The sequence below is a fragment of the Curcuma longa genome, chromosome 8 (genome assembly GCF_044706935.1).
Source record: "Curcuma longa cultivar G26 ecotype Majalengka, Jawa Barat chromosome 8, ITB_CL_G26_1.1, whole genome shotgun sequence".
NCBI classification, from domain to species: domain Eukaryota; kingdom Viridiplantae; phylum Streptophyta; class Magnoliopsida; order Zingiberales; family Zingiberaceae; genus Curcuma; species Curcuma longa.
In genome coordinates this window covers 12,519,544-12,544,982 of record NC_133868.1, presented here as the reverse complement: position 1 = coordinate 12,544,982, position 25,439 = coordinate 12,519,544, and the positions used below count along the sequence as shown (strand labels likewise).

Below are 25,439 nucleotides of genomic sequence, written 5' to 3'. Positions count from 1 at the left end.
GTCACTACTTTAGTGTCTATTTCAAGACGTACAACGACTTTACCAATCTATAAATCTTGTTTTTCTTCCTGGCGTAGAAAATCCTTCAGGTTGTTCCATGTAGATTTTCTCTTCTAAATCACCGTTTAGAAAGACAGTCTTTGCATCCATTTGATGTATTTCTAGATTCCATAGAGCGGCAATAGCCAACAATACTCTGATAAAAGTTATTCTCGACACCGGAGAATATGTATCAAAGTAATCAAGGCCTTCACGTTGTCGGTAACCTTTAATTATCAATCGAGCCTTGTACTTATCAATCGTGTCATCTGATTTTATTTTCTTCTTGAAAATCCACCTGCAACCTAGTGGTTTACTCCCTGGGGGAAGATCCACAAGTTCCCAAGTATGATTTTGCAAAATAGAATCAATCTCAGATGCAATTGCCTCTTTCCATTGAGGACCCTCAGAAGAGTTCACCGCTTCTGAGTAAGTTTGGGGATCACTTTCCAACATGAAAGTGATAAAAATCTATTCCGAAAGATTTTTCTATCCAAGCTCGTTTACTCTGCTTAAGGTCAACCTCAATTGGTTCATCTACTTCTTCTTCCTCTTGTGATTCATATATCCATTTTGAGGAACTTCCTTCCTCTCGGATCTTATAAGGAAGCACATGCTCGAAGAATCAAGCATTTCTCGATTCAATAATCGAGTTCTTATATACCTCCGGTACTTGAGATTCATACACAAGGAATCGGTAGGCACAGCTGTTATGTGCATATCCTATAAATATGCAATCAACAGTTTTTGGTCTTATCTTGATCCTCTTCGGATCAGACACCATTACTTTGGCAAGACACCCCCACACTCGTAAGTATTTATAGGATGGTTGTCTTCCTTTCCACAACTCATAAGGACTCTTCTCTATTTTCTTTCGGGGAACCTTATTTAAAAGGTAGTTAGCCATTAACACAGCTTCCCCCCACATGTACTCTGGTAATCCAGAGCTCAATAGAAGAGCATTCGTCATCTCTTTCAGAGTACGATTCTTTCTTTCAGCAACACCGTTTTATTGAGGAGTATAAGGAGTTGTTATTTCATGTCTGATTCCATGTTCAGCACACAACTTAGCGAATGGTGATACATATTCATCACCTCGATCAGTTCGAACCACCTTAATCTTCTTATCAAGTTGGTTTTTAACCTTATTCTTATAGAGAATAAATTTCTCTATAGCTTCATATTTACTTTTGAGAAGATACACATAGCAATACTTTGTGTTATCATCTACAAAAGTGATGAAGTATTTATTCCCACCACATGTTGGTGTACCTTTAAGATCGCATACATCGATGTTTCAACATGTTGAAAGGATGACCTTATCATTTTTGCTTCAACACAAATCTCACATTTGTGTTTCGGGTCAAGGTGGAATGTAGGTATACTTTACATGTTAATTAATTTGCGCAGTACATCGTAGTTAACATGTCCTAGTCTACCATGCTACAAACATGAAGACTCAAGCATATAGGTGGAAGAAGTTTCATTCTTATTAATTTTTGGCCGAATAGTCATTACACTGAGCTTAAACAGCCCATCAGTTACATAGCCCTTGGCAAGCAAAAGTCCAAGTGGGAAGTCTTGGCAAGCAAAAGTCCAAGTGGGTAGTCTTGGCAAGCAAAAGTCCAAGTGGGTAGTCTTGGCAAGCAAAAGTCCAAGTGGGTAGTCTTGGCAAGCAAAAGTCCAAGTGGGTAGTCTTGGCAAGCAAAAGTCCAAGTGGGTAGTCTTGGCAAGGAGAAGTCCAAGGGTGGTCTTGGCAAGGACTTGACATGACGAAGCTGATGGAAGCATCTCAGGCTAGTGCAGGGAGGCATGAGGCTATGGGAGGTGTTTGAAGGCCGAGGTCTAGGTCAAGAGAAGCTGAAATGTGATTTTTCAGCTTCACCAGTCGACTGGCCCTGCCAGCAGTCGACTGCTCATAAATCAGACGCACACAGAAAGATCAGTCGAGCCAGAGGAAGACAGGAGTCGACTGGGAAGTCGACTGGGATTATGGATAGTCGACTGTCGCCAGTCGACTGGTCTTGGACAGTCGACTGTGATTTGAACGTTGCAGAAAATTGGCAAGCATTTAATGGCATTTAATGCAAGATTTTGTTGCCGATTGAAGGCATCAGTCGACTGGCCCTGCCAGCAGTCGACTGATGTTGCAGAGATTATAAAAGAAGCCTGCACGAGAACAACTCATCTTCTTCGCTATTCTTTCATTCTTTTGTGCTTCTTTTGTGAGCGTTTTTGTGCTCAGATCTCTGCTTTATTCCTCTCCTCCTAGACAATATTTCATATCATTTTGAGGAGATCTAAAAAGGTGTAAAGGTTTCTCCGCCTTCGAGTTTTCGAGAAGGAGAAGATTCATAGTGCATCGGGTGTGTGCGTGCGTGTGGATCCTTGGATTAGTCACCTCTGCGGAGGTGGATACCAAGTAAAATAAACCGGGTTAGCGTTGATCTCTGTCTTTCTCTTTTATATTTTTGCTTCCGCTAATCTCTGTGCAGAGAAAGATCAAGAAAAATCGAGAAACGCTATTCACCCCCCCTCTAGCTATTCAACCGATCCTAACACAGGTTGGCCTCCTGCTTTTTCTTCGACTTTCTGCACTCCGAAGATTTGTGACCGATTCGATCACAGTTGAAGCATTTCCCAGATAACTTTTTCTTGGATATGCCTCCTCTGGGTCCAATTTTGGAAGACTTATAATTCTTCCGTTTCAAGCTTTGACTGTGCTCGACCACGTTGACTTTTACAGTAGCCTGAGAGAACATCTTTTTCTCGAAACTCTTATTGTCTTCCTCGATTCGGAGTCGGACAATAAGATCCTCCACATTCATCTCCTTTCGCTTATGCTTCAGGTAATTCTTGAAGTCCTTCCAACCGGGAGGGAGTTTCTCTATGATTGCTGCCACCTAGAAGGTCTCACTCAGCACCATGCCTTCTGAGTGGATCTCATGCAAGATCACCTGAAGTTCTTGGATTTGGCTGATTACCGTCTTGGAGTCAACCATCTTGTAGTCCAAGAATCAGCTCATAATGAATTTCTTAGCCCCTACATCCTCCATCTTATACTTCTTGTCCAGGGACTCCCACAGCTCCTTAGTCGTTCTCTTCATGCTATACACAACATATAGCGAGTCGGGAAGACCATTGAAAATGTAATTTCTACATAGAAACTCAGAATGATTCCAAGCTTCCACTACAGTTGCATTATCAACATGCTCGGGAGGTTCCTCAGTCAAGAATCGAGCCAGATTTAGCGTGATCAGATAGAAAAGCATCTTCTGCTGCCAACGCTTGAAGTTCAACCCAGTGAACTTCTCTGGTCTTTCACCATTAGCAATTGGAACATTATCAATCGAGGTGAAGGTCATAGGTTGAGTCTGTTGGACCTCAACTTTTTCTGTGACCATCTCAACAGAACATAAATCTGTTTTAAGATTGTTACAATCTTTGCCGGAGAGATTAATTCTTTGCTGAATTAAAATTACAAGACAATTCAACTTATCATGTAGAAATGGCTTGAACTGATAATTTCAAACTGCCAACAGGGGCTGGTGTTTTCCTGATCACCGGTGCTGAGTCAACCGAATGGCCAAGTGGTCGAGTGCCGAGACGCCGAGTGGATGATGTCGAGGCCTATGTTCAACGCAGTTTCCTTAAAACAGATTTGTCCCCTCCGACGGTGCTTAGAGGTCATGAAAAATGAGGCTACAGGTGATGTTCAACGCAGTTTCCTTAAAACATATTTATCCCCTCCGACGGTGCTTAGAGGTCATGAAAAATAAGGCTACAAGTGGATTTGCACTTTTTCAGATTATTCTCTTTGCTCAAGACTTGGAGTCTTATATATAGAATTTTTCAGCTATACGTTGCATTCATGCTATTAAATTGCATTTATGCATGTTCATTCGCTTGGATAAATTTTGCCCTGACCGGTCTGGCATTCGACGCGCGCAAGTCACGCTTGCACATGAGTCACCTTGCGGGTAGTACAATCCGGGCCCTGGATTTGTACCCCTGCGCACCCACGCGTAAGAGAGAGTCTCTCCGCATGCATTTATTCACAACATCAATGCTTGTGACACAATATAAACCAACAACTATGTCTTGAAAATTCCAATATGAGTTCTCATCCACAAAGGAGCTTCCTCCTTCTATCACTTTTTACTTCTATTCAAATTTCCAACAATACCATTGGTGGGATTAAGGTCAACATGCTAAATGTTTGAATCTAGATGCCAAGTAAAACTACAAAAGCAAGATAAAAAATGCTGATTAATTTGCACACATTGCATGAAAACAAATAAAGAAAAAACAATCTAACTGGAAGACTTGTACATCTCCTCTTAAACTCCATAGCAGTCTTGAGGTTTGCATATAGTCAATTGTCTTGATTATGCCACGACATAGTTTCAGTTCTCCCACTAATTACACCCATTCAATTCATCTGAGGATCAATATACACATACAACTTACTGCATAGATGAAATGACATGATAATTTTACTATATACATTCTTCTAGCCAGATCTAATGCTGGCTGCATGATTAGAATCCATAGAAGAGTAGGGCTCAATCTCCATAAGCCTATGGAACAATGATCTCACCAGTCCATTCCGTCCCCTCCCTATTCTTGATCTCACCCAACGTGGAGAGTCATCCATTGAACCTGTAATTACGATGACAGTCTTCTCACAAACTAGATTTGCAAGAGCCACAATTGCTTCAGGCTCCATCGAAGAAGATGCATCCACCAAGAAAATGTGACTGAAATGGTTGGCTTCAATTCCCGCATTGTGAAGTCTGAAGCTACTCATGTAGGTGGAAGAAACAATGCTGAATTCTCTGAGCTCATCAACGGGAGGGCAAGTGAAGCACTCCCTTTCAAACAAGCATGTTGGCATAATGTCATCCGGCACAAGTGACATGTCTCGGAAGGCAGCATTAGCTCGGAATAACTTATTCTCTGGAATCTTGTTGAGCAAACTCCTCATCAATGCATCACACGTCATGTTCTTCGGAGCACATATAAGTATTTTGGAGCTAACAACATTCCTGTGTATTTGGATGACTGCTTCTTGAATAAGTTTCCCAGTGTCAGTGAGCTCCTCCAACTTGTTGTTGGCAAGGGGTCCTTCTATGAGATAGGGTACAAGACCTTTACGGTTTAGGATTCTTCGAATTACAGGATAATGCTTAATGGAAGACTGGATGGTTGGATAAACCATGTTCCCATCCGAGCTTGCATAATCCATAATGCCTTTGGGATTTGGGAAGAGGATCATACACAGCAAAGGATTTGTTGCAGCTGAGATTGCAATATGAGATCTTTTCAAGCAAACTCTATTGAAGGAGAAGCTAACATTATACTTTTTCGTTGATGAATGTTGTTTGTGAAAATCGCTTCCAAACTCTACTAAAACAGTTCTGCTCTTTTCCACACAAACAATGACTCCCTGGTTTTTTGGATAAAAGGAAAAAAAGAAAGCAAGATATCTAAATGTTAGATGATAAACAAAGACTACACATGAATGTCGCAGATGAAAAGATAAAATTGTCTTGAACGTTGTGTGTTAAAGTATAGCACCTTCAAGACTTTCTGTAGGGCACATAAAATATCTAAATATCATATATATTGCAATGCTGGAAGTATAGCTCAACATTTCCATTGCACATTAAGAAGAATCTGAGAAACAAACCTTGAAAGGTCCAGCAGATATCTGGTCTGAGGGCTGCACAAAGACAAAATCTCTTGATAAAAGATAAGGCCTTCTTTCAGGAACAGCTTCAATGTCGAATGCTACCAAAGAATGTTTATCATTCCAACTGTTTTTTGTCTTAGAAGTCTCTCTCAAATTATGAATTTTAGAGTCTTTCCTTTCTCGCAACTCGAGAGTAACTCCTTCCAGTAAATAGTCGCTCCATTTCTATGTAAAAAGATCAGCATGGTAAATCAAGACCAATAGGATGAAAGAAACTGAATTAAACAATACATCAAAGATGGAAAACTGATTGGAAATTTTTGAGGTAATAAGCTATATATAAATGCTATATTATGGTAATGAAAAAAATATGCAAGGGTTCTGTGTTGACAATATTTCAGTTTGGTAAGAATGAAAAAATACCACTGTACCAACATTACAAAAAAATTGCTTGGAATTTGCAAATTATACAACAAGCCGCAGGTTTGCTATTCAACATTCCCAATCTTTGGAAATAATGTTCTAAAGTGTATAAATCAAAGAGAAAATGAAGGAATAGAAAGAGAGGTGGGTGATTGTTAATAGCAAACATAAGTGTAGATAATATGGATCAATATATGCACCATTTGACCATGTTAATGAACATTGCATCTTTTGATGGATACGGACCAATATTTGTAAAAGAAATTGTGGAAGGCTACAAGATAATTCTTTTTGACTACATCCTCTTGGGTTGAAGAATATCTCTATATGTGCTTGAAGGAATTAGTGATGCTTAGCTGTATTGGAAAAAACATCAAAATGGTAAAATAGTCCAAAACACAACCACACAAATTATTTTTGCAATTTGAATTGCCAAAAAATAACTCCCCCTGTAATGGTGAACAAATAACTTAAAGTGGACTTCCACCCATTCTCTTTCCCTTTCATGTTTAAATCTGAAGAGTATAATGTTATCCTCAAAGCATAGTGCTAACCTATCATACCTTTAAAACACTTGTAGATCCACTTAGCTACCTTCCTTAGATCTGAGAGCAATCTTTTTAAAACTCCAACTGCATGCATAATGTCTCATTTAATACTACCATAGTATACATGCGTGATCCAATCGAAAAGGAATATAGAATCTTTGCCATCTCTACTTCTGAGATCTCACTAGTACCTTTAGTCAACTAAAAATGACTGGATCAGAGAGTAGTGACTGCCTCAGATCTTTATGTTGAACCTTTCTAAGACTTTGTTAAACATATTTCTCTTGTAAAAGCCACAATTGTCTGGCTTTTCTATCTTGAGTAATTTCCATACCTAGCATGTGTATGGTTAGCACCAAATTCTTTATACTATATGATCTACTAACTCTTTCTTCAACTAATCAATCATAATATTATCATACCATATAATTAACATATCATTCACATAGAGGAATAGGATATCAAGATTACCATGTGAGTATAATCTAAAATATACACATGAATCAAAATCTTCTCTTTAGTAGCCTAAGCTAGTAAACGGGAGTTTACTTTTTCATATGAGTTTCTAGTTGTATGTTATAGACCCTACAAGCTCTTCTTCAACTGTATGTTTCTTCCTCTTATCTTAAAATTCATATGGCTTCTCCATGTATATCTCCTACTCAAAGTCAGTGCAAGAAAGCGAACTTGGCATCACACTGTCCAAGCTCATGATTCAAGTTAGTTTCCAGACCCAACACAACTTGAATAGATGTTATCTTCATAAGTGGAAAAAAGATCTGAACAAAGATGATGTCCTTTCGACTAAACCCTTTTACAATTGATTGACCTCGCACTGAAACAACTTGTTGTGACCTTTCTTCAACTCAATCACCCATTTGTTCTTTATAGATTATATATCATGTGGAAACTCAACTAAATCATATGTTATTCACCATAAAGAGATTTCATCTCTTCATGCATAATTTTTATCCAAAGATCTTTATCTGCGTAGCATTGTACCTCTAGCATTCACTTTGGCTCCCTTGCTTCTATATATAGGATAAACTTTGAGTTGTTATGCCTAACGATTGAATGTCATGCTCTATTCAACCTTTCTCCCTTGAGCTACATCTTTTCTGACTATATTGTCACATTTTATTCCACGCCCAGCCACTTATATATAAAAACTCTAGCTCAGTTATTGATTAAAGAATAAATTATAAATGAGTAGAAACTGCTGGGAGCTCTAGTGTTAGAATTTGTAAAAAAAAAATGCCCGACGAAGTCGCGATCGCGAGGGGCGCGATCTCTGCCTCCCTCGAACTGGAAATCGTGAGGATGCGATTTAAGGCCGAAAACCTTAGCCGCGATTGCCCTCCGCCCCGACACCGCCGCCTCTGCCCTAATGCGCCACCGCGAGTCGCGACGCCTTCTGCCCGCAACGCCTTCTGCCCGCAACGCCTTCAACCCCAACGCCTCCTGTCTTCGTTGCGACGCCGGCTTCGCGAAGGCGATCGAGTGGCGAGGGAGAGGGTCGCAACGAAGAATCCCAAATCCGTCTCTTCTTCCTTTTCTCCTTGCCTGTTCCAGCCAACGATGGTTCCCGCCGACTCTCCAGTTTCGTTGTCCTTGCACCGCACCGATCGACTGGAAACCAACACGAAGTACCTTCTGAGATCTGGCGTCGCGATCCGTGGCGAACCCTAACCAGAGAAGAGGAAGAAGAGTTCAGTGAAGAAGACAGATGCTTCGGACGCAGTCGATGTGGGAGGGGCGTACCCAAAGAAGAGGACCTTTAGGAAGTTCTCCTACCGCGATTCCTCCCACTGCCAGGATGATAGAATAATATTTGTTTGAAGGTTGGGACTGTCCAATAGAGAAGATGAAAAAGTGAAGATGTTCTGCTGGTTAGTGGGATGGAGTCGCTAGTTTTTACTAGAGATGAAGGTATTAGGAATGGAAAATATTACGAGGAGCGAATATTCGACTTAAGATATTGGTTCGAGTGAAGCACGCTATTTGTTAACATTCGGAGCTTGGTAGACAGAAAGTGGGTACATTCTATCCTTAAACTCTTATATTTTCCCTGTGTATGAATATACAAAAAAATTAAATGGATATATATATATTTAAACATGTTATAATTGTTTTTAAAAGGAGGATTTAAAATGATCTTTAAACTATTGAAACGGAGTTAAAATAATTAAATTATTAAAGGGTAAATAATTGATTTATTTCCTGTTCGCACATAGGTTCATCTAAGGGAATTAAAATGGGAAAGGATGTTTTCAAAATTTAAATAGATATTCTGACTTACTCTGCCTGTTGATATATGTCTTTATACTGCTTGATCTTTTAATTCTCATATTATTGATATTGCATCTGGTTGATACTTATCCTTACCTACAATCTTATAGTGATACCTAAATGAATGAATAGATTTGATTTGATTTGAGTTGGTCGTTTAGACCAAATCAAGAAGATACATACTGAGAATGTAACAATTATGATAATTGATAAAAAAAAAAAGATATAACGTGAAATGAGATAAAAGAAAATGATAAATATTAAAAAGTGTTAACTATGAGCCTAGTTTTATACTAGAATACTAGACCATACACTTGAGTAGTGGTGGTGTAATGTAGCCCTCGATCTAGAGCACTTGACCGCCCACATCCACATATTATTGTGGTAGAGCAGAAGCCGCGGTCAATGTTTATCCTGTCTTCTACCGATGAGGGTTGTTAGCCCGTACGTTAGATAACATATGCGACGATATATTCTGAAGAGACTGCTAGCCTAGATTATGAGATTGAGATTATGAGATTATTCTACTCTGATGATATTGGCTCCCGTTGTATTGCTTATGCACATGTTGACATTGATTATAATAATTATTCATGTTGAGATTATACTAATGATAATTTGATATAGCATGATTAAATAACTATGATTGAGAAATTATCATAATGGATGATAAATTATGATAATTAAGTTGAGATCCAAACAATGATAACTGAAGATAGTGATACAGATATATATATATATATATATATATATATATATATATATATATATATATATATATTATGTATAAATGGAGAACTTTAAGAAGAACTTAAAATGACATTAAGAATTATGATCTACTCTATTTCCTTAGCTTCTTAAATAAGATTAAATTTATGCACATCTTTTCTGATTACCCTAGTACATTCTTTGGCCTTCAGATTTACAGGCACAGACTTGATACTACCTTGGCTCAGTTTCTTTAGAGTTGCTCAGAGACTTGACATGTTGATTTTCAGTTTGGGTTACTATAGCTTATGGTATATTATGTCTCTTTTATTGTACTGGTTCCTTATTATATTGTCACCAAGTGAGGTACCTCCCGGTGTGCGAGAACGACACCTCTGGGGCGTGACAATTTTATTGGTATTAGAGCAGTTAGATCTTTCGAAATTGGTCGTTGCATTTTTGGTCTATCTGATACCAATTTTATTGGTATCAGAGTTAAGTTCGCGATTTCTATTCGTGGGTTTGGGTTTCAATTGTATTTTGGGATTTTGTTTTCTACATATGATTTATGCAAGTCAAGTTGTATCGCTGAGCTATAGGATTTAGAGGTCCTTTCTTTATTCAAATATCCTAAGTACAGTTGATTATTGAAATTTTATTTGATTTTTAAACGCGATGCCACAATGCGGACTTACCCGTGGTCGTGGTTGGGGCAGTAGTCGTACTCGTAGCCGCATCCGTAGTATGGATGATGGTAGTAGTCGAGGTCGAGGTCGTGGTCGTACACGTCGACGTGCCTCGACTACTCAGAGGGTTGATCATGGCTTGCATAAGACACCACTCTCCCCATCAGAGATGGTACCAGAGGCTCAGACTGGGCCCAGTGTTGGAGTTGATGGTCATCCTGAGGGACAACCTAATTCTGTGAAAACTTATGCGGTCGACTCAATCACCCCTACACCATATATTATGATGGAGAAGGCTCGCATTCCTTTGCTTGCTAGTTTAGCAAAGGATCGTTTTACTCTATTCCATGGGGGCACCGATCCTTGGATAGTACGTACATGGTTGGAGGATATCGAGGGTGAAATCTGTCGATGTGATATTGAGATTCCACTTATAGATTGATAAAGTTCAATGTGACTGTCAATGTCTAATGGTTGCCTTTAGGTAAGACGCGTGGACCTTTCTGGACATTATTTTTCTGTGAAGAATTTTGGTTAGCCTGTAAAATATATTCTCTAGTGATCACATTACCCTGGTATAAATATTTTTCTTGCATATAAAGATTTTCACTTGAGTTGGTCTTTTAGATCTTTGTAAAAATTTCTGGTACTAGCAGGGTGAAAACATGGCCTAGGTTTTTTTTTTCTCTTTGTAGGGTCGTAAGAGAAACATTTTCTTGGATGTTAGTCCCAACACAAGAGAGTGATACCGGTTTGGCTTTGATGAAATTTTGCAAGTAATCACTAGATAAAACAATGTGGGCAAATAAGCGATACGTTAATTACCCATGATGATGTTTGCATTGTTGACTCTAGCAGTTTTCCTGCTTTGCTTTAGGCATTCAGTTTATTCAGAAGTTGCTTATTGTACTGGGAGGTAGCATTGTTAGTGAACCATAATAATTGTGCAAATGTGGTGAGGGACCTTATAACAGCAGAAGATTTTCAGTATATGGTGAAAGATGCATAATGAAGGGTGAGACCGTTACAACTTATAACAACACATATTACTTGGGTGATTAAGGATTATGTTCGTCTTGAACAAAGAATGTCTGTTTTAATGGTTGATATTGTGATGTTTGATTAGATTTACATTGTGGAAAGAGGAAATAATGTATTTTAGTTTAGATGGCTTTGAGAATTTTCAGTCACAATGTTTGACTCAGTTTCACAGCTATTTAGGTTATTGGAATCAGGTAGAATATTAATTTCGGACACTAAAAATGTTTGGAAATTCAACATTTTTGGGCATAAGTTAATTGGTAAACAACTCGAGCAATTAGAACTTGACACTTTGCTAGTACAAAATGGCCACAAGTTTAACACTAGTCATTTCACAATATGAGCTTGTGACTTCCAAAAATATTCAAAAAAAAAAAACTTGAATTTATGGGATGCAAGCCGATTTACATTCCTAGATTTTTATTGTGTTGACACAGAATGACCACTAGCAGATTTGTAAATCAGCATGCGAGTGAAATTTGAGAAATGAAATTTTTTTTCTAAGTTCTTTTGTTAACACAAGTCTTAATATAGATTCATAACTCAGAATAGGTTAAAAAAAACTTGAATAATTGATTTCTGAATCTATTGGTTGTTACGGGTTTAATTTTAGCACCACTCACCTATGCGACATTTAGACAACTTATGCCTGCAAAGTTACTAAAATATGTTTAAACCTAATCTGCTAGAGACACACAAGCAAAGTTAAGAGAGATTGAGAGGGTTCAAGAGATATATAAAGAGAGCTTACTATTCTTGAGGATGATTTACAAATGATGGGAAGAGAGCTATTTATAGGCATCCTCCTCTCGAAAAGACGGTTGGGATCAATTTGATCCAACGGTATAGTTTACATGTCTAGAAAGATCCTATAAAATATCCAGATATTGTCATGATGAAAAGATTTTCTAGAAGTATCTAGAATGACCTTGAGGAAGCACCTAGAAGAAAAAAAAAATATGGGCCAAGAGGTGGCAAAATGGTAGATTAAGAACCTCTTTTGGCGTTCGGGAGAAAATAAAAGTGTTAGGATTTAATAGGGTTGAGTGTTTCGACACTAGATTAAAACTATATGGGTAAATGAAGTTTTAAAAAAAAATTTAGGGGTGCTTCAAAAATAATTAGTAATTACGAGGAGGAAAATAAAATTCTCTAAACTAAAACATCAAAACTGGTTATCTTATAATTAATTTTATTTATCTTATGATTAATTTAAATTTAATTGGTTATATGAATAATATTCAATTATAATTATAAAATTAATAACTAGTGAATTAACTTTTATTTATACAGTTGAATTAAAATCCTATAAGTTATACATTGATAGTATAATTAAAAGGAAGCCATAACACTAGCATAATTGTTATATGCTATATTTAACTTTTATTTAAAAGTCTTCTTAGTTGCAACCCGTTATAATGTCCAAATGTTTCAAATGGTATTCAACCATGCAATTATACATGAGTCAACTAAAATTGATTTCATATGGATGGTACATTGCAATCATGAGATACATTTGATATGGTTAACTCTTAATCTATGAGTTGTGGTTTGCAATATGTAATTGGTCAAAAAGGAGAAAAGTGATACAAAATTAAGTTTAAAATTCTGCATATAGTAGAATGATTTGTCATCCTAGGTTGGTCACTTGTAAAAGAACTTGTAGATATCTCCTATTGAAATCATGAGAGCTTTTGGGATGATTGGGGTGAATTATTGAGTCCGTTCAGAAACAGAGGAATATGCTTCCCAGAAATGTTTCTGCTACAATGTTGGAGTCAGATGTTTAAAAGAATTCTTGACAAATCTAAGCCTTTGTTGTGTCCAGAAAACCAAGCTTTCAAGTTGATAAAAAAATACTAATCTCTAATATAATATATAAATCTCCTTATGAAGAAATAATCCATAATAGACCAATGTAATTGTATGTATGGGAGTCTTAAAATCTAGATTTGCTAGATGACATCCAGGGAGAAATAGATCTTTGAGAGAAAATCTAGGTTTCTTTATTATGAGAAGTTTATCTCAGGGTTTGGAAGATTCAGTTCTATCATAAAAACATCTTGAGTAGAAGGCAATTGTAGGATAGCTACAAATATTTTGCTAGTCAGTAAGAGATTTGGATTGAAAGGGAAGTTGACTCCCAGATTCATTGGACCTTTTCAGATCCTGGAGCGGATTAGTGTCGTTGCATACTGACTTGCGTTACCCCCATCTTTAGCAGGAGTGCACAATGTCTTCCATGTCACTATGTTGCGAAAGTATATCCCGGACCCGATACATGTTCTCAAGGATCTTACAGTGACACTACAGCCGGATGCGACATATGAAAAATTTTCTGTCCGTATTCTGGATCGCAAGGAACATCGGTTGCGGAACAAAAGCATCCACTATCGTGAAGGTTGGATGGAGGCATCACTCTAATCAGGAAGCAACTTAGAAGTGTGAGGATGACATGCGCACCAATATCCTCATCTGTTTTTCTTAGTTATCAACTTCCCTTAGTTACTTTAATTTGGGGATCAAATTTCTTTTAGTGGGGGAGGATGTTAGAATTTGTAAAAAAAAAAAAAAAAAGGCCGACGAAGTCGCGATCGCGAGGGGTGCGGTCTCTGCCTCCCTCAAACTGGAAATCGCGAGGATGCGATTTAAGGTCGAAAACCCTAGCCGCCTCCTTCCACAGTCGTGATTGCCCTGCACCCCGACGCCGCCGCCGCCACGAGCCGCGACGCCTTCTGCCCGCAACGCCTTCAACCCTGACGCCTCCTGTCTTCGCTACAACGCCGGCTTCGCGAAGGCAATCACGTGGCGAGGGAGAGGGTCGCAACGAAGAATCCCAAATCCATCTCTTCTTCCTTTTCTCCTTGCCTGTTCCAGCCGGCAATGGTTCCAACTGACTCTCCAGTTTCGTTGTCCTTGCACCGCACCAATTGGCCAGAAACCAACGCGAAGTACCTTCTGAGATCTGGCATCGCGATCCGTGGCGAACCCTAACCAGAGAAGAGGAAGAAGAGTTCAGTGAAGAGGGCAGATGCTTCGGATGCAGTCGATGTTGGAGGGGCGCACTCGAAGAAGAGGACCTTTAGGAAGTTCTCCTACCGCGATTCCTCTCACCGCCAAGATGACAGAACAATATTTGTTTGAAGGATGGGACTGTCCAATAGAGAAGATGAAAAAGTGAAGAGATGTTCTGCTGGTTAGTGGGATGAGTGTTTTTTACTAGAGATGAAGGTATTAGGAATGGGAAATATTACGAGGAGCGAATATTCGACTTAAGATACTGGTTCGAGTGGAGCACGCTATTTGCTAACACTCGGAGCTTGGTAGACAGAAAGTGGGTACATTCTATCCTTGGATTCTTACATTTTCCCTGTGCATGAATATATAAAAAAATTAAATGGATATATATATTTAGACATGTTATAATTGTTTTCAAAAGGGGGATTTAAATTATCTTTAAACTATTGAAACGGGGTTAAAATAATTAAATTATTAAAGGGTAAATAATTGATTTATTTCCTGTTCGCACATGGGTTCATCTAGGGGAATTAAAATGGGAAAGGATGTTTTCAAAATTTAAATAGATATTCTGACTTACTCTGCCGGTTAATACATGTCTTTATACTGCTTGATCTTTTAATTCTTATATTGTTGATATTGCATCTGGTTGATACTTATCCTTACCTGCAATCTTATATTGATACCTAAATGAATGAATAGATTTGATTTGATTTGAGTTGGTCGTTTAGACCAAATCAAGAAGATACATACTGAGAATGTAACAATTATAATAATTGATGAAAAAAAAGATATAACGTGAAATGAGATTAAAAAAATGATAAATATTAAAAGGTGTTAATTATGAGCCTAGTTTTATACCAGAGTACTGGACCGTACACTTGAGTAGTAGTGGTGTGATGTAGCCCTCGGTCCAGAGCACTTGACCGCCCACATATTATTGTGGTAGAGCAGAGGTCGCGGTCAGCGTTTATCCTGTCTTCCATCGGTGAGGACTGTTAGCCCGTACGTTAGATAACGTATGCGACGATATATTCTGAAAAGGATGCTAGCCTAGATTATGAGATTATTCTACTACTTGATGATATTGGCTCCAGTTGTATTGTTTATGCACCTGTTGACACTGATTATAATAATTATTCATGTTGAGATTATACTGATGATAATTTGATATAGCATGATTAAATAACCATGATTGAGAAATTATCATAATGGATGATAAATTATAATAATTAAGTTGAGATATGAAATTAATATATAAACTTGTTACCTGATTCCAAACAATGATAACTGAAGATAATAATACAGATATATATATATATATATATATACATATATATATTATGTATAAATGGAGAACTTTAAGAAGAACTTAAAATGACATTAAGAATTATAATCTACTCTATTTCCTTGGCTTCTTAAATAAGATTAAATTCATACACGTCTTTTCTAATTACCCACTTAGTCTTTGGCTAACTGTCTACATTCTTTGGCCTTCAGATTTGCAGGCACAGACTTGATACTACTTTGACTCAGTTTCTTTAGAGTTGCTCAAAGACTTGACGTGTTGATTTTCAGTTTAGGTTACTGTAGCTTATGGTATATTATATCTCTTTTATTGTACTGGTTCCATATTATATTGTCACCAAGTGACGTACCTCTCGGTATGCGGGAACAACACCTCCGGGGCGTGACATCTAGAATTTTACTTTAGGTAAATTACAAGCCTTCTTTGATCTCTCTATCAAGTCCTTATGGCACAGTAAATAGAAGCCCTACAACCAAATATTCTCATATGATTATAACATATATTCTTTTCTATCTAAGCTCACTCTAATATATCAAACTAACAGAATTGATGGGGGAACTATTCGATTGATGGAGGAACTATTCAATTGATGGGGGAACTGGTCAATAAATACGCTAGTGCAATGTCTCCCTTCAAAACAACTTAGGTGATTGTGTCATCCTTTTCTCCACAATGGTCATTCATCCGCTCAACAACTCTATTGTGTTGAGGTGTCTTAGATATTATCAGCTCGTGTCCTTTTGACTTGAACACATGATGATTACATGGGACTCCATTTTTTTTCTATTTTGACCATCCATATCCTATTAATGACACATTCATCAATTTTTCTTTGTATAATCTATCCAACACTTTTAAGACTCCTCTAATTGCCATATACATCCAACTTAATATTCCCTTACCTTTCCTTTTCTTATTGTCAAAACTATAATTCATATATTATATCTTAGCTCCACTTGATTTAAATTTTTTTACTTCCTAAATTTCTCTCCACAATTTCAGCTTAAACTTTATTCTATCTATACTCTTATTAAATAAGACAACATAATTTCTAAATAAAATACACCAAAGTTGCTTATCTTCAATAGGAATAGCAAGTTAATCTAATATTACTGAAAAATAATCTGTGTTAAGCTAAATCTTTCTGTAAACCTATAATTATAGGAAGCTATTTTTACTTTCAATATCCCTCACACTAGTAATTATATTATTATTCTTATAGCATTCATTACATTGATATAATTGCTATATATTTCCTTTAAAATCCATCATAATAACTATGTAGAAAGCCTGTCACAAACCTTTTTGCCAATGAAAAGTTATGTTCAAATGAGCATATACATATTCCTTTCTCAATATTTCTCCATTAGTTATCTCTTTTAGAATGAATCTATAGTTGATCTTTTGAGCATATAGTCAAATTATGTTTCAATAGGTCATTTTCCATATCTTATTTTTCTCACGCTTTCTAAGTGTTTCTCATGATTTGACTCATCAACTTATTCCCCCAAATAATTTGAACAATATTATAGATCACCTTTGCCCTTGCAAATAAGAATTAAAAACCTTTTCCCCTAACCACATAGTTTTTTGTTTTTTTTTTTGCAAACACGTTAACAATATGTGATTCAGAATTGATAACCTCAAAAGGTTAAACTGTTAGGAAAGTGATCAACCTTCGTAATAGTACTGCTAAGAAATGAGGATTCAATTTGTGACAAGAAAGTACCTCGAGTTCATAGTCTTCTGCGTAAAGCAAAATACGGAAATAATCAGCATAACTGCGTGGGGTTAATGGCGTCATTGCAGGCAACTTATCCATCTTGATCAGTTGCTCGATATCCTCAGGAATCTCGTATGTTTCAGCGAGTGTGCGTTTTTTGAAAAATGGAGAAGCCTCGGATGAGTGGGGAGTAGTAGATGATGAAGAGTCGGAAAAGTAGTCCCAGTTGCTTTTGTAATCATGATGGTTAGTCTCAGGTGTCTGTGTCTGTTGCTTCTGGAAAAAGGAAGCAAACGTATCTGTGAAGTCGGAGGTAGTTGATGACAAAAGCGAAGATTGGTCATGGTAATTCAAGGTCGATTGACGCTTGATCCAGACTTGAGTGGAAGTCCCATGCGATGATGAGGCAGGGAGTACAGAAGAGCACTTCGATGAAAGAGGATCGGCGACTGCAGGCAGTTTGGATGAGACTGAAGAGGTCAAGGGAGAAGCAGAAGCATCTAAGGAGGGTTTGGAGGGCTTCGTCGAGGCCTGATGCATGACCCAAAAGTGAGTGGAATCAGGCACCTTGGCAGAAGTCTTCCCATTCAGTTCAGGATTTCCGTCTCTTGCGTCAGGCGTGTGCTTTTGTGTGCTCGTAGTTGATCCCGCCGATCTCCTACTGGCATCAGCCTGTTGGAACTGTGAACTGAAAGGTAAAGTCTTCGATTCCGATGGGCGAGAAGAAGACTGTGGACTGAAAGGCAAAGTCTTCGATTTCGGTGGGGGAGAAGAAGATCGGGAAGCTCCGGAAGAGTGCTCGGAAGAAACTTTTGGAGCAGAATCGTTAGGCAACACACTGAAGAAGCCCCCCATGCTCGAACTCGATCTCTAGTCTGGAGAGACTAACAAAGGAGAAGACCAGAGATTTAGCGGAGAGGGTGACTGCTTTTCCTTCTGCATGAGAATATGCTTCAGCGGACTTAAAACAGTAAGCCTTGGCGGCGAAGGAAGAACAGATCGCCTGTTTTAATTCGATTACCAAACATACAATAATGATTTCTTATTGCTCAACTTTTCGATGATCATATTCTTGCATTGCCATCTATTTGTGTTCGCTGTTGTAGATGTAGATGACACGCTTCGTTTATATTTAATGTCAACCTCGAACATATTCTCGGCTTGTTTTTTTTTCCGATTATATTTACTTTATATTTAATGTCAACATCGAACATATTCTCAGCTTGTTTTTTTTTTCCGATTATATTTATTTTATATTTAATGTCAACATCGAACATATATTCTCGGCTTGTTTGTTTTTCCGATTATATTTACTCTTCAAATACTGTCTAATCTTGCACTCTCACCAGCACATAACGATATTCAAAAACAACAATAACGCGTCGTCGCGTCATCACCTACCTACAATTGTTCTACGCACTACGTTCTTCCGTTATTTTTTCGAACTCTAACTTTCGCCTCTTTTTTTTTTTTCGTACGTAAATAAGTGCAAAATGAGGTTAGTATAAAAGAAGTCAATAGAGAATATTATTTCTCCTAGAGTTCATACATAAACGAATTGCAAAAGAGGTTTAGTATATGATATATCTTTGTATATCTGTTTCAAATATTAACCGCGCGAGAAGTGTGTCGTCCAAAAAGCACGCTGTACAAGCCACACATTCAATCGGGCATATGCCAAGATAGCTTAGTACAATTTTACATAGGATTGGATTTCAACTGTGCATTTATTTTAGAAATATCTCTGACTGAAAATATTTTTAAAAAGATTGTATAAGACTTCAATCATGCATTTACTTTAACATTCTCGATTAAGAACATCTTTAAAAAATTACATAAGATTTTAATCGTGCACTCACTTTGAAAAATTCTCAATTAGTAATATCTCCTGAAACATTATACGGAACTTCAGTTATACCCTCACTTTATAAACATCCTTACTTTGAGGATTTCAATCGTACACTCACTTTGAGAATATCCCTAATTAGGAACATCTCGGTAGCAAGCCATGCTACAAGAACATCCCGATAAAAAATATCCTCAAAACAGTCCACTCATGTTACAAGAGCATTCCGACCGAGAAGATTCTTATCAAGACATACTCCTCCGATCTAAAGGTTCAACCATTCTTATTAGTATAGCAACTTCGATATGGAGTTACTAGTAACTATCATGGACAAGACCAACAATAGTAGATGTGACTCACAATGGCTTTTGCATAGAGTTAAGTGTACGACGTCAACGACACACCTCTAACACTCCATGCTTTTGACGTGCGTAGGCAGATGTGGCTCCATGCGGCCCATGCTTCTGAAAATCTACAAGCAAATGTGGCGACCCACATGGACATTGAGATTTGGCAGTAAAAGGGTGGGGTGACGGTGGTTGAAGGTAAGTTTTTTTCTCTATGAGAACACAATCTATTCATTCGTACTCTTCTACGTTCTTCTTCTCAACTGAGCACTAACTTGACCGTCAAATGGATCACGCCAACCACATCGACACCCACTAATGTGTGTTGATGTTCAAGTACAAGAGCCGTCCAAATATAGAGAAGCAAAAGCTCTACCAATTCAAACCGACAAGGAGGGTGTGGTCAAGTAGTATCAATCAACATCAATATAAAAAGTTTTAAAAAATTCAATAGGGAATTACTTTCAATGTTGAGAAGCATCATTGTTTCATAAAGCATGCATTTGAAGACAAGCTAAGAGAGAAAGAATGAACCTAATCTTATATGTTAAGTATTAGTATCAACCATTTTGGTATGTAATATATAGCCAACATTGGTGACGAGAATGCTATCTGGGCGCCTCCTCCTTACGCGACCCGTGAGCGTCTCCTCTGACACATCGCCGTTCCCGCCGGCATCGCGACGCCGTCCGGCCACCGATGGCCGCCGGACCGGACCCGATGGACGGCCAACTCACCGGCGGTCCGGATGGGCCCGGATTCCGGCCCTGATTTGGCCGGCGGTGGCCGGAATCTCAGCCGAAATCGCCGCCAGAATCGGGCGGCCGATTCCGGCCAAAATTTGGCCGGCCGCCGGCCGAATCGGGGCCGGAATCTGCCGCCCGATTCTGGCGGCGATTTCGGCCGAGATTCAGGCCGCCGCCTGTCAAATCGGGACCAGAATCCGGGCCCATCCGGACCGCCGGTGAGTTGGCCGTCCATCGGGCCTGGTCCGGCGGTCGTCGGTGGCCGGACGGCGTCACGATGCCGGCGGGAATAGCAACGAGTTCGGCGAAGACATACTGTGCATTCCCAAAAATGGACGGTTCAGATTTGGCGCGCGATCGAAATGGACAGTTGATTCGAAGTCGCGCACAGGCGCTCAGGGAGGAGGCGCCCAGGATAGCGTTTCTCACATTGGTGAAGGTCACAAAGGTTAGTCAAGAGCATCTTCAAATGCTGAGGACTAAGAATTTATTGTTAATTAGTACACGGAGAAGGAGATGGAGAACTCATTCATGAAGGCTTATGGATGTGAGTTTTCAATTTGACCATGAAAAATTATGATTATAATTAGAATATATCTTTTGCTGATCTTGCAATGATTTTAAAAAGTTCAAAGCAAGGGTTGGCTAAATGATAAAATTAAGTTAAGTACATTATAATCAGTAAAAGAAGAAATTTGGATTGACTAGTTCATTGTGAACTTAGAGTACTTCTGAACTGTTATTGGCCCAATTACAATGTACTATGACAACAATTAAGCCATTGTACAAACTAAAGAACTGCAATCTCATCGATGATCCAAGCATGCATTCCAGTGATTTTGCATAGTTAGGGTGTTTATTAGGATCGGAGTTATCACAATAAAGATAATATCAATGACATGTTGTGATCGATACATCAAATGGCTAAAAGGGGAGGAGTGAATGATGACGACAAGAATTAAGTTTTATTATACTAAGTGGTGTCAGTTATATGGATATATCATTCTGTGTTATTGAGTTTTATCCCCTATTATATCATAATATATATTTAAATAAATGCTATCTTATTTTATTATTGTTAATCAAGATTTTTTTATCTTTCTCTTCCTAATTTGATATGTGTGTCATAGTTCCACATCGCCTAATTGGAGTATTTATTAATCGTTTAAGTACATATTTGTGTCATCTTAAACATGTCTCTTGGAGTTTTTCTTCAATAGGTGTAACCTTGGCTTAATCTCTAAGATTTTTATTTCTTATCTTATTAATCTTTGTATATATGTACTATAGGATCTATGCTTCTTATCTTATTTATCTGTGTATATATGTACTATAGGATCTATGCGGTCAAGAAGGGAGGTGAATCTCGAACATTCACTTTTTCATTCGTTCGATCGAATCTATCAAATTAGTATACAGTAGAATACACAAAGTAATAATAACAAAGCAAAAGGAAAGAACTTGCAGGATTTACTTGATTCCTAACCCTCAGGGTTGGTACTCCAAAGCCTATGTACGGGAGGCGCCCGTCCAATAGTGGTCTTCTTTTCAAAACTTTTTCAAAGGCGGAGAAACCCGTCTTACAGTTTAGAATAAGCATAAAGATATGAAATTACATACAAACAGTTTGTTAACTAAATACAAACCAACTTCTTTTATCGTCGATCAGTTCAAAAGCCCTTAAACACAACGCACCCTGTTTGGAACTTTTCTAGTCGCATGCATAGAGATTTGGTAACGTTCACGAGCATACTAGAATATGAGAGTGGTATTAGAATTGAATTTTTGAAGCTCTAGCTGCAGCTGCTTAGAAAGATCCTTCCAGGCACCTAGAGCCCTTTCGGGGTCCCCAGCTTGACTTGATCTAATCTGATGCCATCGGGCTCTATCCATCACTGCGTCTTATCTTGGTCCAGTGCCTGAAATCATTCAGGGCGCCTAGACCATCCGAGCACCTGAAAATTGATCAAGATGCCTGGAGTTGTTCCAGTCCAGTTCGACCCTAGTCGAACTCAGTTCCCTCCAGACTTGGTTTAGTTATGTCTATCTGTTTCCTTAGTCCTATATTCTAGCTACAAGTACCTACAAGACAAGTATACAACAACCAAGCTAGCCTAGCCTATTCCTGTAAATCTTCCTGACCTACTAGTCTTACCACCTAGGGCTCACTTCCTCAGAATTTCTTTTTGCCAAGCTTTCAGTCATCTTTGATCCACTTGGACTTCCTACTCAACCGTGATCTTAACCCTCGGGACTTTCCGCTAGACCTCCGACCCTTGACCCCATCTAGACTTTTGCTTGTTGTCCTCGACCCACAGGGCTTCCTACTTAGTTTCCTCAACCCCTAGTGCTTTCTATCAGATGTCCTCGATCTGCTAAGACTTCCATCTAGTCCCTCCACCCAGGACTTCCTTACCCAATCCTTCCAACCATGACTTCCTTGCTTAATCCCCCTGACCATGACTTCCTTACCCAATTCTTCTGACCAGGACTTCCTTTGCTAATCATCTGGTCCCGACTAGACTCTTATTAAGTTCTCCTCACTAGTCATGACCTGACTAAATGTAAATCACATTCAAATATCAAGTCTTGTTTAGATTAACCCTTGGTTAATCTGTCCAGACTTAGGTACATTGTTAAATATTAAAATCCTAGAGGATGATTGCACCAACATATGCATTCACCTTAATATTCTCATCTTTGCAATTCTTATCTTTTACTCATATGCTCGAGTTATAGCTCAACATTCAACTTCATATAATATAGCCGGTCTAACCATTGTTTATAAAACTTTTCTTTAAGATTTAGAGCATTTTACGATCACAAAAAACATAATATTCTCCTTCATTCCAATCATCCTGCTTGTATTTTATATAAGACATCTCTCTTAATCTCTCTATCGTGTTGTAAAAATAATCTTAAATACTTAAAACTATTAGATAACTCATCATTTTCTATTTTAATAATTTTTATTACGTCTAATATTACAAAATTAAAACTTTATATATCTGTCTTTACTCTACCAAATCTAAAATCTTTCATTTTTAACATTTCTTGCCAAAATTTGAGTTTACATTTACACCTTAACATGTCTCATCTACAAAAATAATATTATATGTAAGCAACATGCATCGCGGTAACGTATTTTGGATGTGGTCAGTAAGTTCGTCCATGATTAGTATAAAAACATAGGGACTTAGAGTTGATTCTTAATATAACCCTATCTTTATGGGAAACACTTTGGTTAATTTGCTTGAAGTCTTCACTTTTGTTATTACATCCTCATACATATCTTTAATTCGTTCAAAATATACTATGCTAATATCTCTCTTTTCTAGAATTCTTTGTATAATTTCCTTTGAGACTCTATCATAACTTTTTTCTAGGTCGACGAATATTTTATATAAGTCTTGCTTTTGTTTTCGATACTTTTCAATTAGAATTGCTTGAGAAGATGTATAACTTCTATTATTGACTTTTCAAGCATAAATCTAAATTAATTTTTGATCATTGTGATCACCTTCGTTAATTTTTTTTATTACTCTTTTTTAAAAGTTCATAGTATGACTCATTAGTTTAATACATCTATAATTTATACAATTTTGTATGCCTCTTTTATTCTTATATAAGAGAACTAGAATACTTATCCTCCATTGATCAAACTTTTTTTTGATTTTCAATATCAAGTTGAAAACTTTTGTAAGTCATTCAATACTTTATTTTCCTAAGCACTTCTATACTTCTATCAGAATATTATCTAATCCAACTACTTTTCTATTTTACATCTCTCATTTAAAGCTTGTTCTACTTCTATAGTTTAAATTCTATGATAAAATTTAAATTTCTATACTCATTTGACTTACTTAAATTACCAAAATTAAGTTGGTTACCTAAATATTCATTAAAAAGTTAATAAAAATACATCTTTCATCGCTGTTTTATTTCTTCATCATGTACTATTGTAGAATTGGTGGGATCAAGAAAGGGGGTGAATCTCGATCATGCTTTTCTTTTCGTTCATTCTATCAATAGCGTTAGTAGCAGTGGAATATAAAATAATATTCAAAAGAACAGAAGACACAAGGATTTTTTACTTGATTTCCAATCCTCTAGGATTAGTACTTCCAAGGTCTATGTAATCAAGCATGAGTCCACTATGTGTATCTCCTTTTCAGAACTTTTACGAAAGCGAAGAAACTCTTACACTTTTATCTATAATCACAAATAGATGAAAGATTAAGCACATATGTATAATAAAAGAAAATTAAATGTTACAAGCCGATTTGGAAGTCCTGTGAGCACAGTGCACCTCTCCTAGAACTTCCCCGTTTCGCTGACTTCCAGTCACCTGGAACCAATCCGAGTGCTTGGAGGTCCGATCGCCTGGATCCAGATAAGGGCACCTGGAACACAAAGTTTCAGCTCCTCCTTTCTTGCATTACAAGTTAGTGCAAAACAAAATCTGGCAGGAAAGAACAATAATTTTAATAAAGTATTTTGGTCTTGACTTCGAATTTTCAGTGAAACTCTGGGTCAGACTGACGCCTACTGTTCCCCTTACCGAGAATGCGCCCTCACCCACTCCACTTGGGCGAATTTGCACACTTAGATTAGCTTACTAGTAAACATCACATAACTTAAACCTTTTGCCATTTTCAAAACTAAGGTTTAATCATCTGGTGCTCCTTGCACCAATAACTCCCCTTTTTTATTATGACAACCCAAGTTTTAAGTTAAGAAAAAATATTTATAGTGAAATAAAATAAACAATTAATGTAAGTAATAAAGCAGTCAATAATCATTTTTGACTCCTCTATTTTCAAGACCCCTCCTGAACTTGTGCTTGGGTTAAAAAAAATATTTGAAATTAATGTATTTTTCTTCTCGCCTCCTGAACTTGATATGATTTTGTTTTGTAAACTTGATGTAAAACCATTAAAGTCCTATTTAATTTTGAAAACACTTTAAGAAGTTGATACTTATTTTTTAAAAATTATTTTGAATTAAAATTGAAATATCTA

General features: G+C 37.5%; 1 protein-coding gene across 1 annotated transcript; it reads right to left on the bottom strand.

The window, feature by feature from the left end:
- Positions 1 to 4,337: 4,337 nt before the first annotated feature.
- Positions 4,338 to 18,391, bottom strand: LOC141833375 (putative RNA helicase SDE3). The gene is made up of 3 exons (XM_074720797.1): positions 17,486 to 18,391; positions 5,732 to 5,959; positions 4,338 to 5,488 (listed from the first exon to the last, which is right to left on the bottom strand). The coding sequence occupies exons 1-3, from the start codon at positions 18,332 to 18,334 to the stop codon at positions 4,553 to 4,555; spliced, it is 2,013 nt and encodes a 670-aa protein (XP_074576898.1). The 5' UTR covers positions 18,335 to 18,391; the 3' UTR covers positions 4,338 to 4,552.
- Between the last annotated feature and the right edge of the window lie 7,048 nt (positions 18,392 to 25,439).

Bases quoted from the DNA above. Each gene is read 5' to 3' on its own strand.
- LOC141833375 (XM_074720797.1), bottom strand. From the start codon at position 18,334: ATGGGGGGCTTCTTCAGTGTGTTGCCTAACGATTCTGCTCCAAAAGTT. The intron at 5,960-17,485 runs GTACTTTCTTGT...CTTTTTACATAG, and splicing joins CAGAAGACTATGAACTCGAG to AAATGGAGCGACTATTTACT. The intron at 5,489-5,731 runs GTTTGTTTCTCA...CCAAAAAACCAG, and splicing joins TATCTGCTGGACCTTTCAAG to GGAGTCATTGTTTGTGTGGA.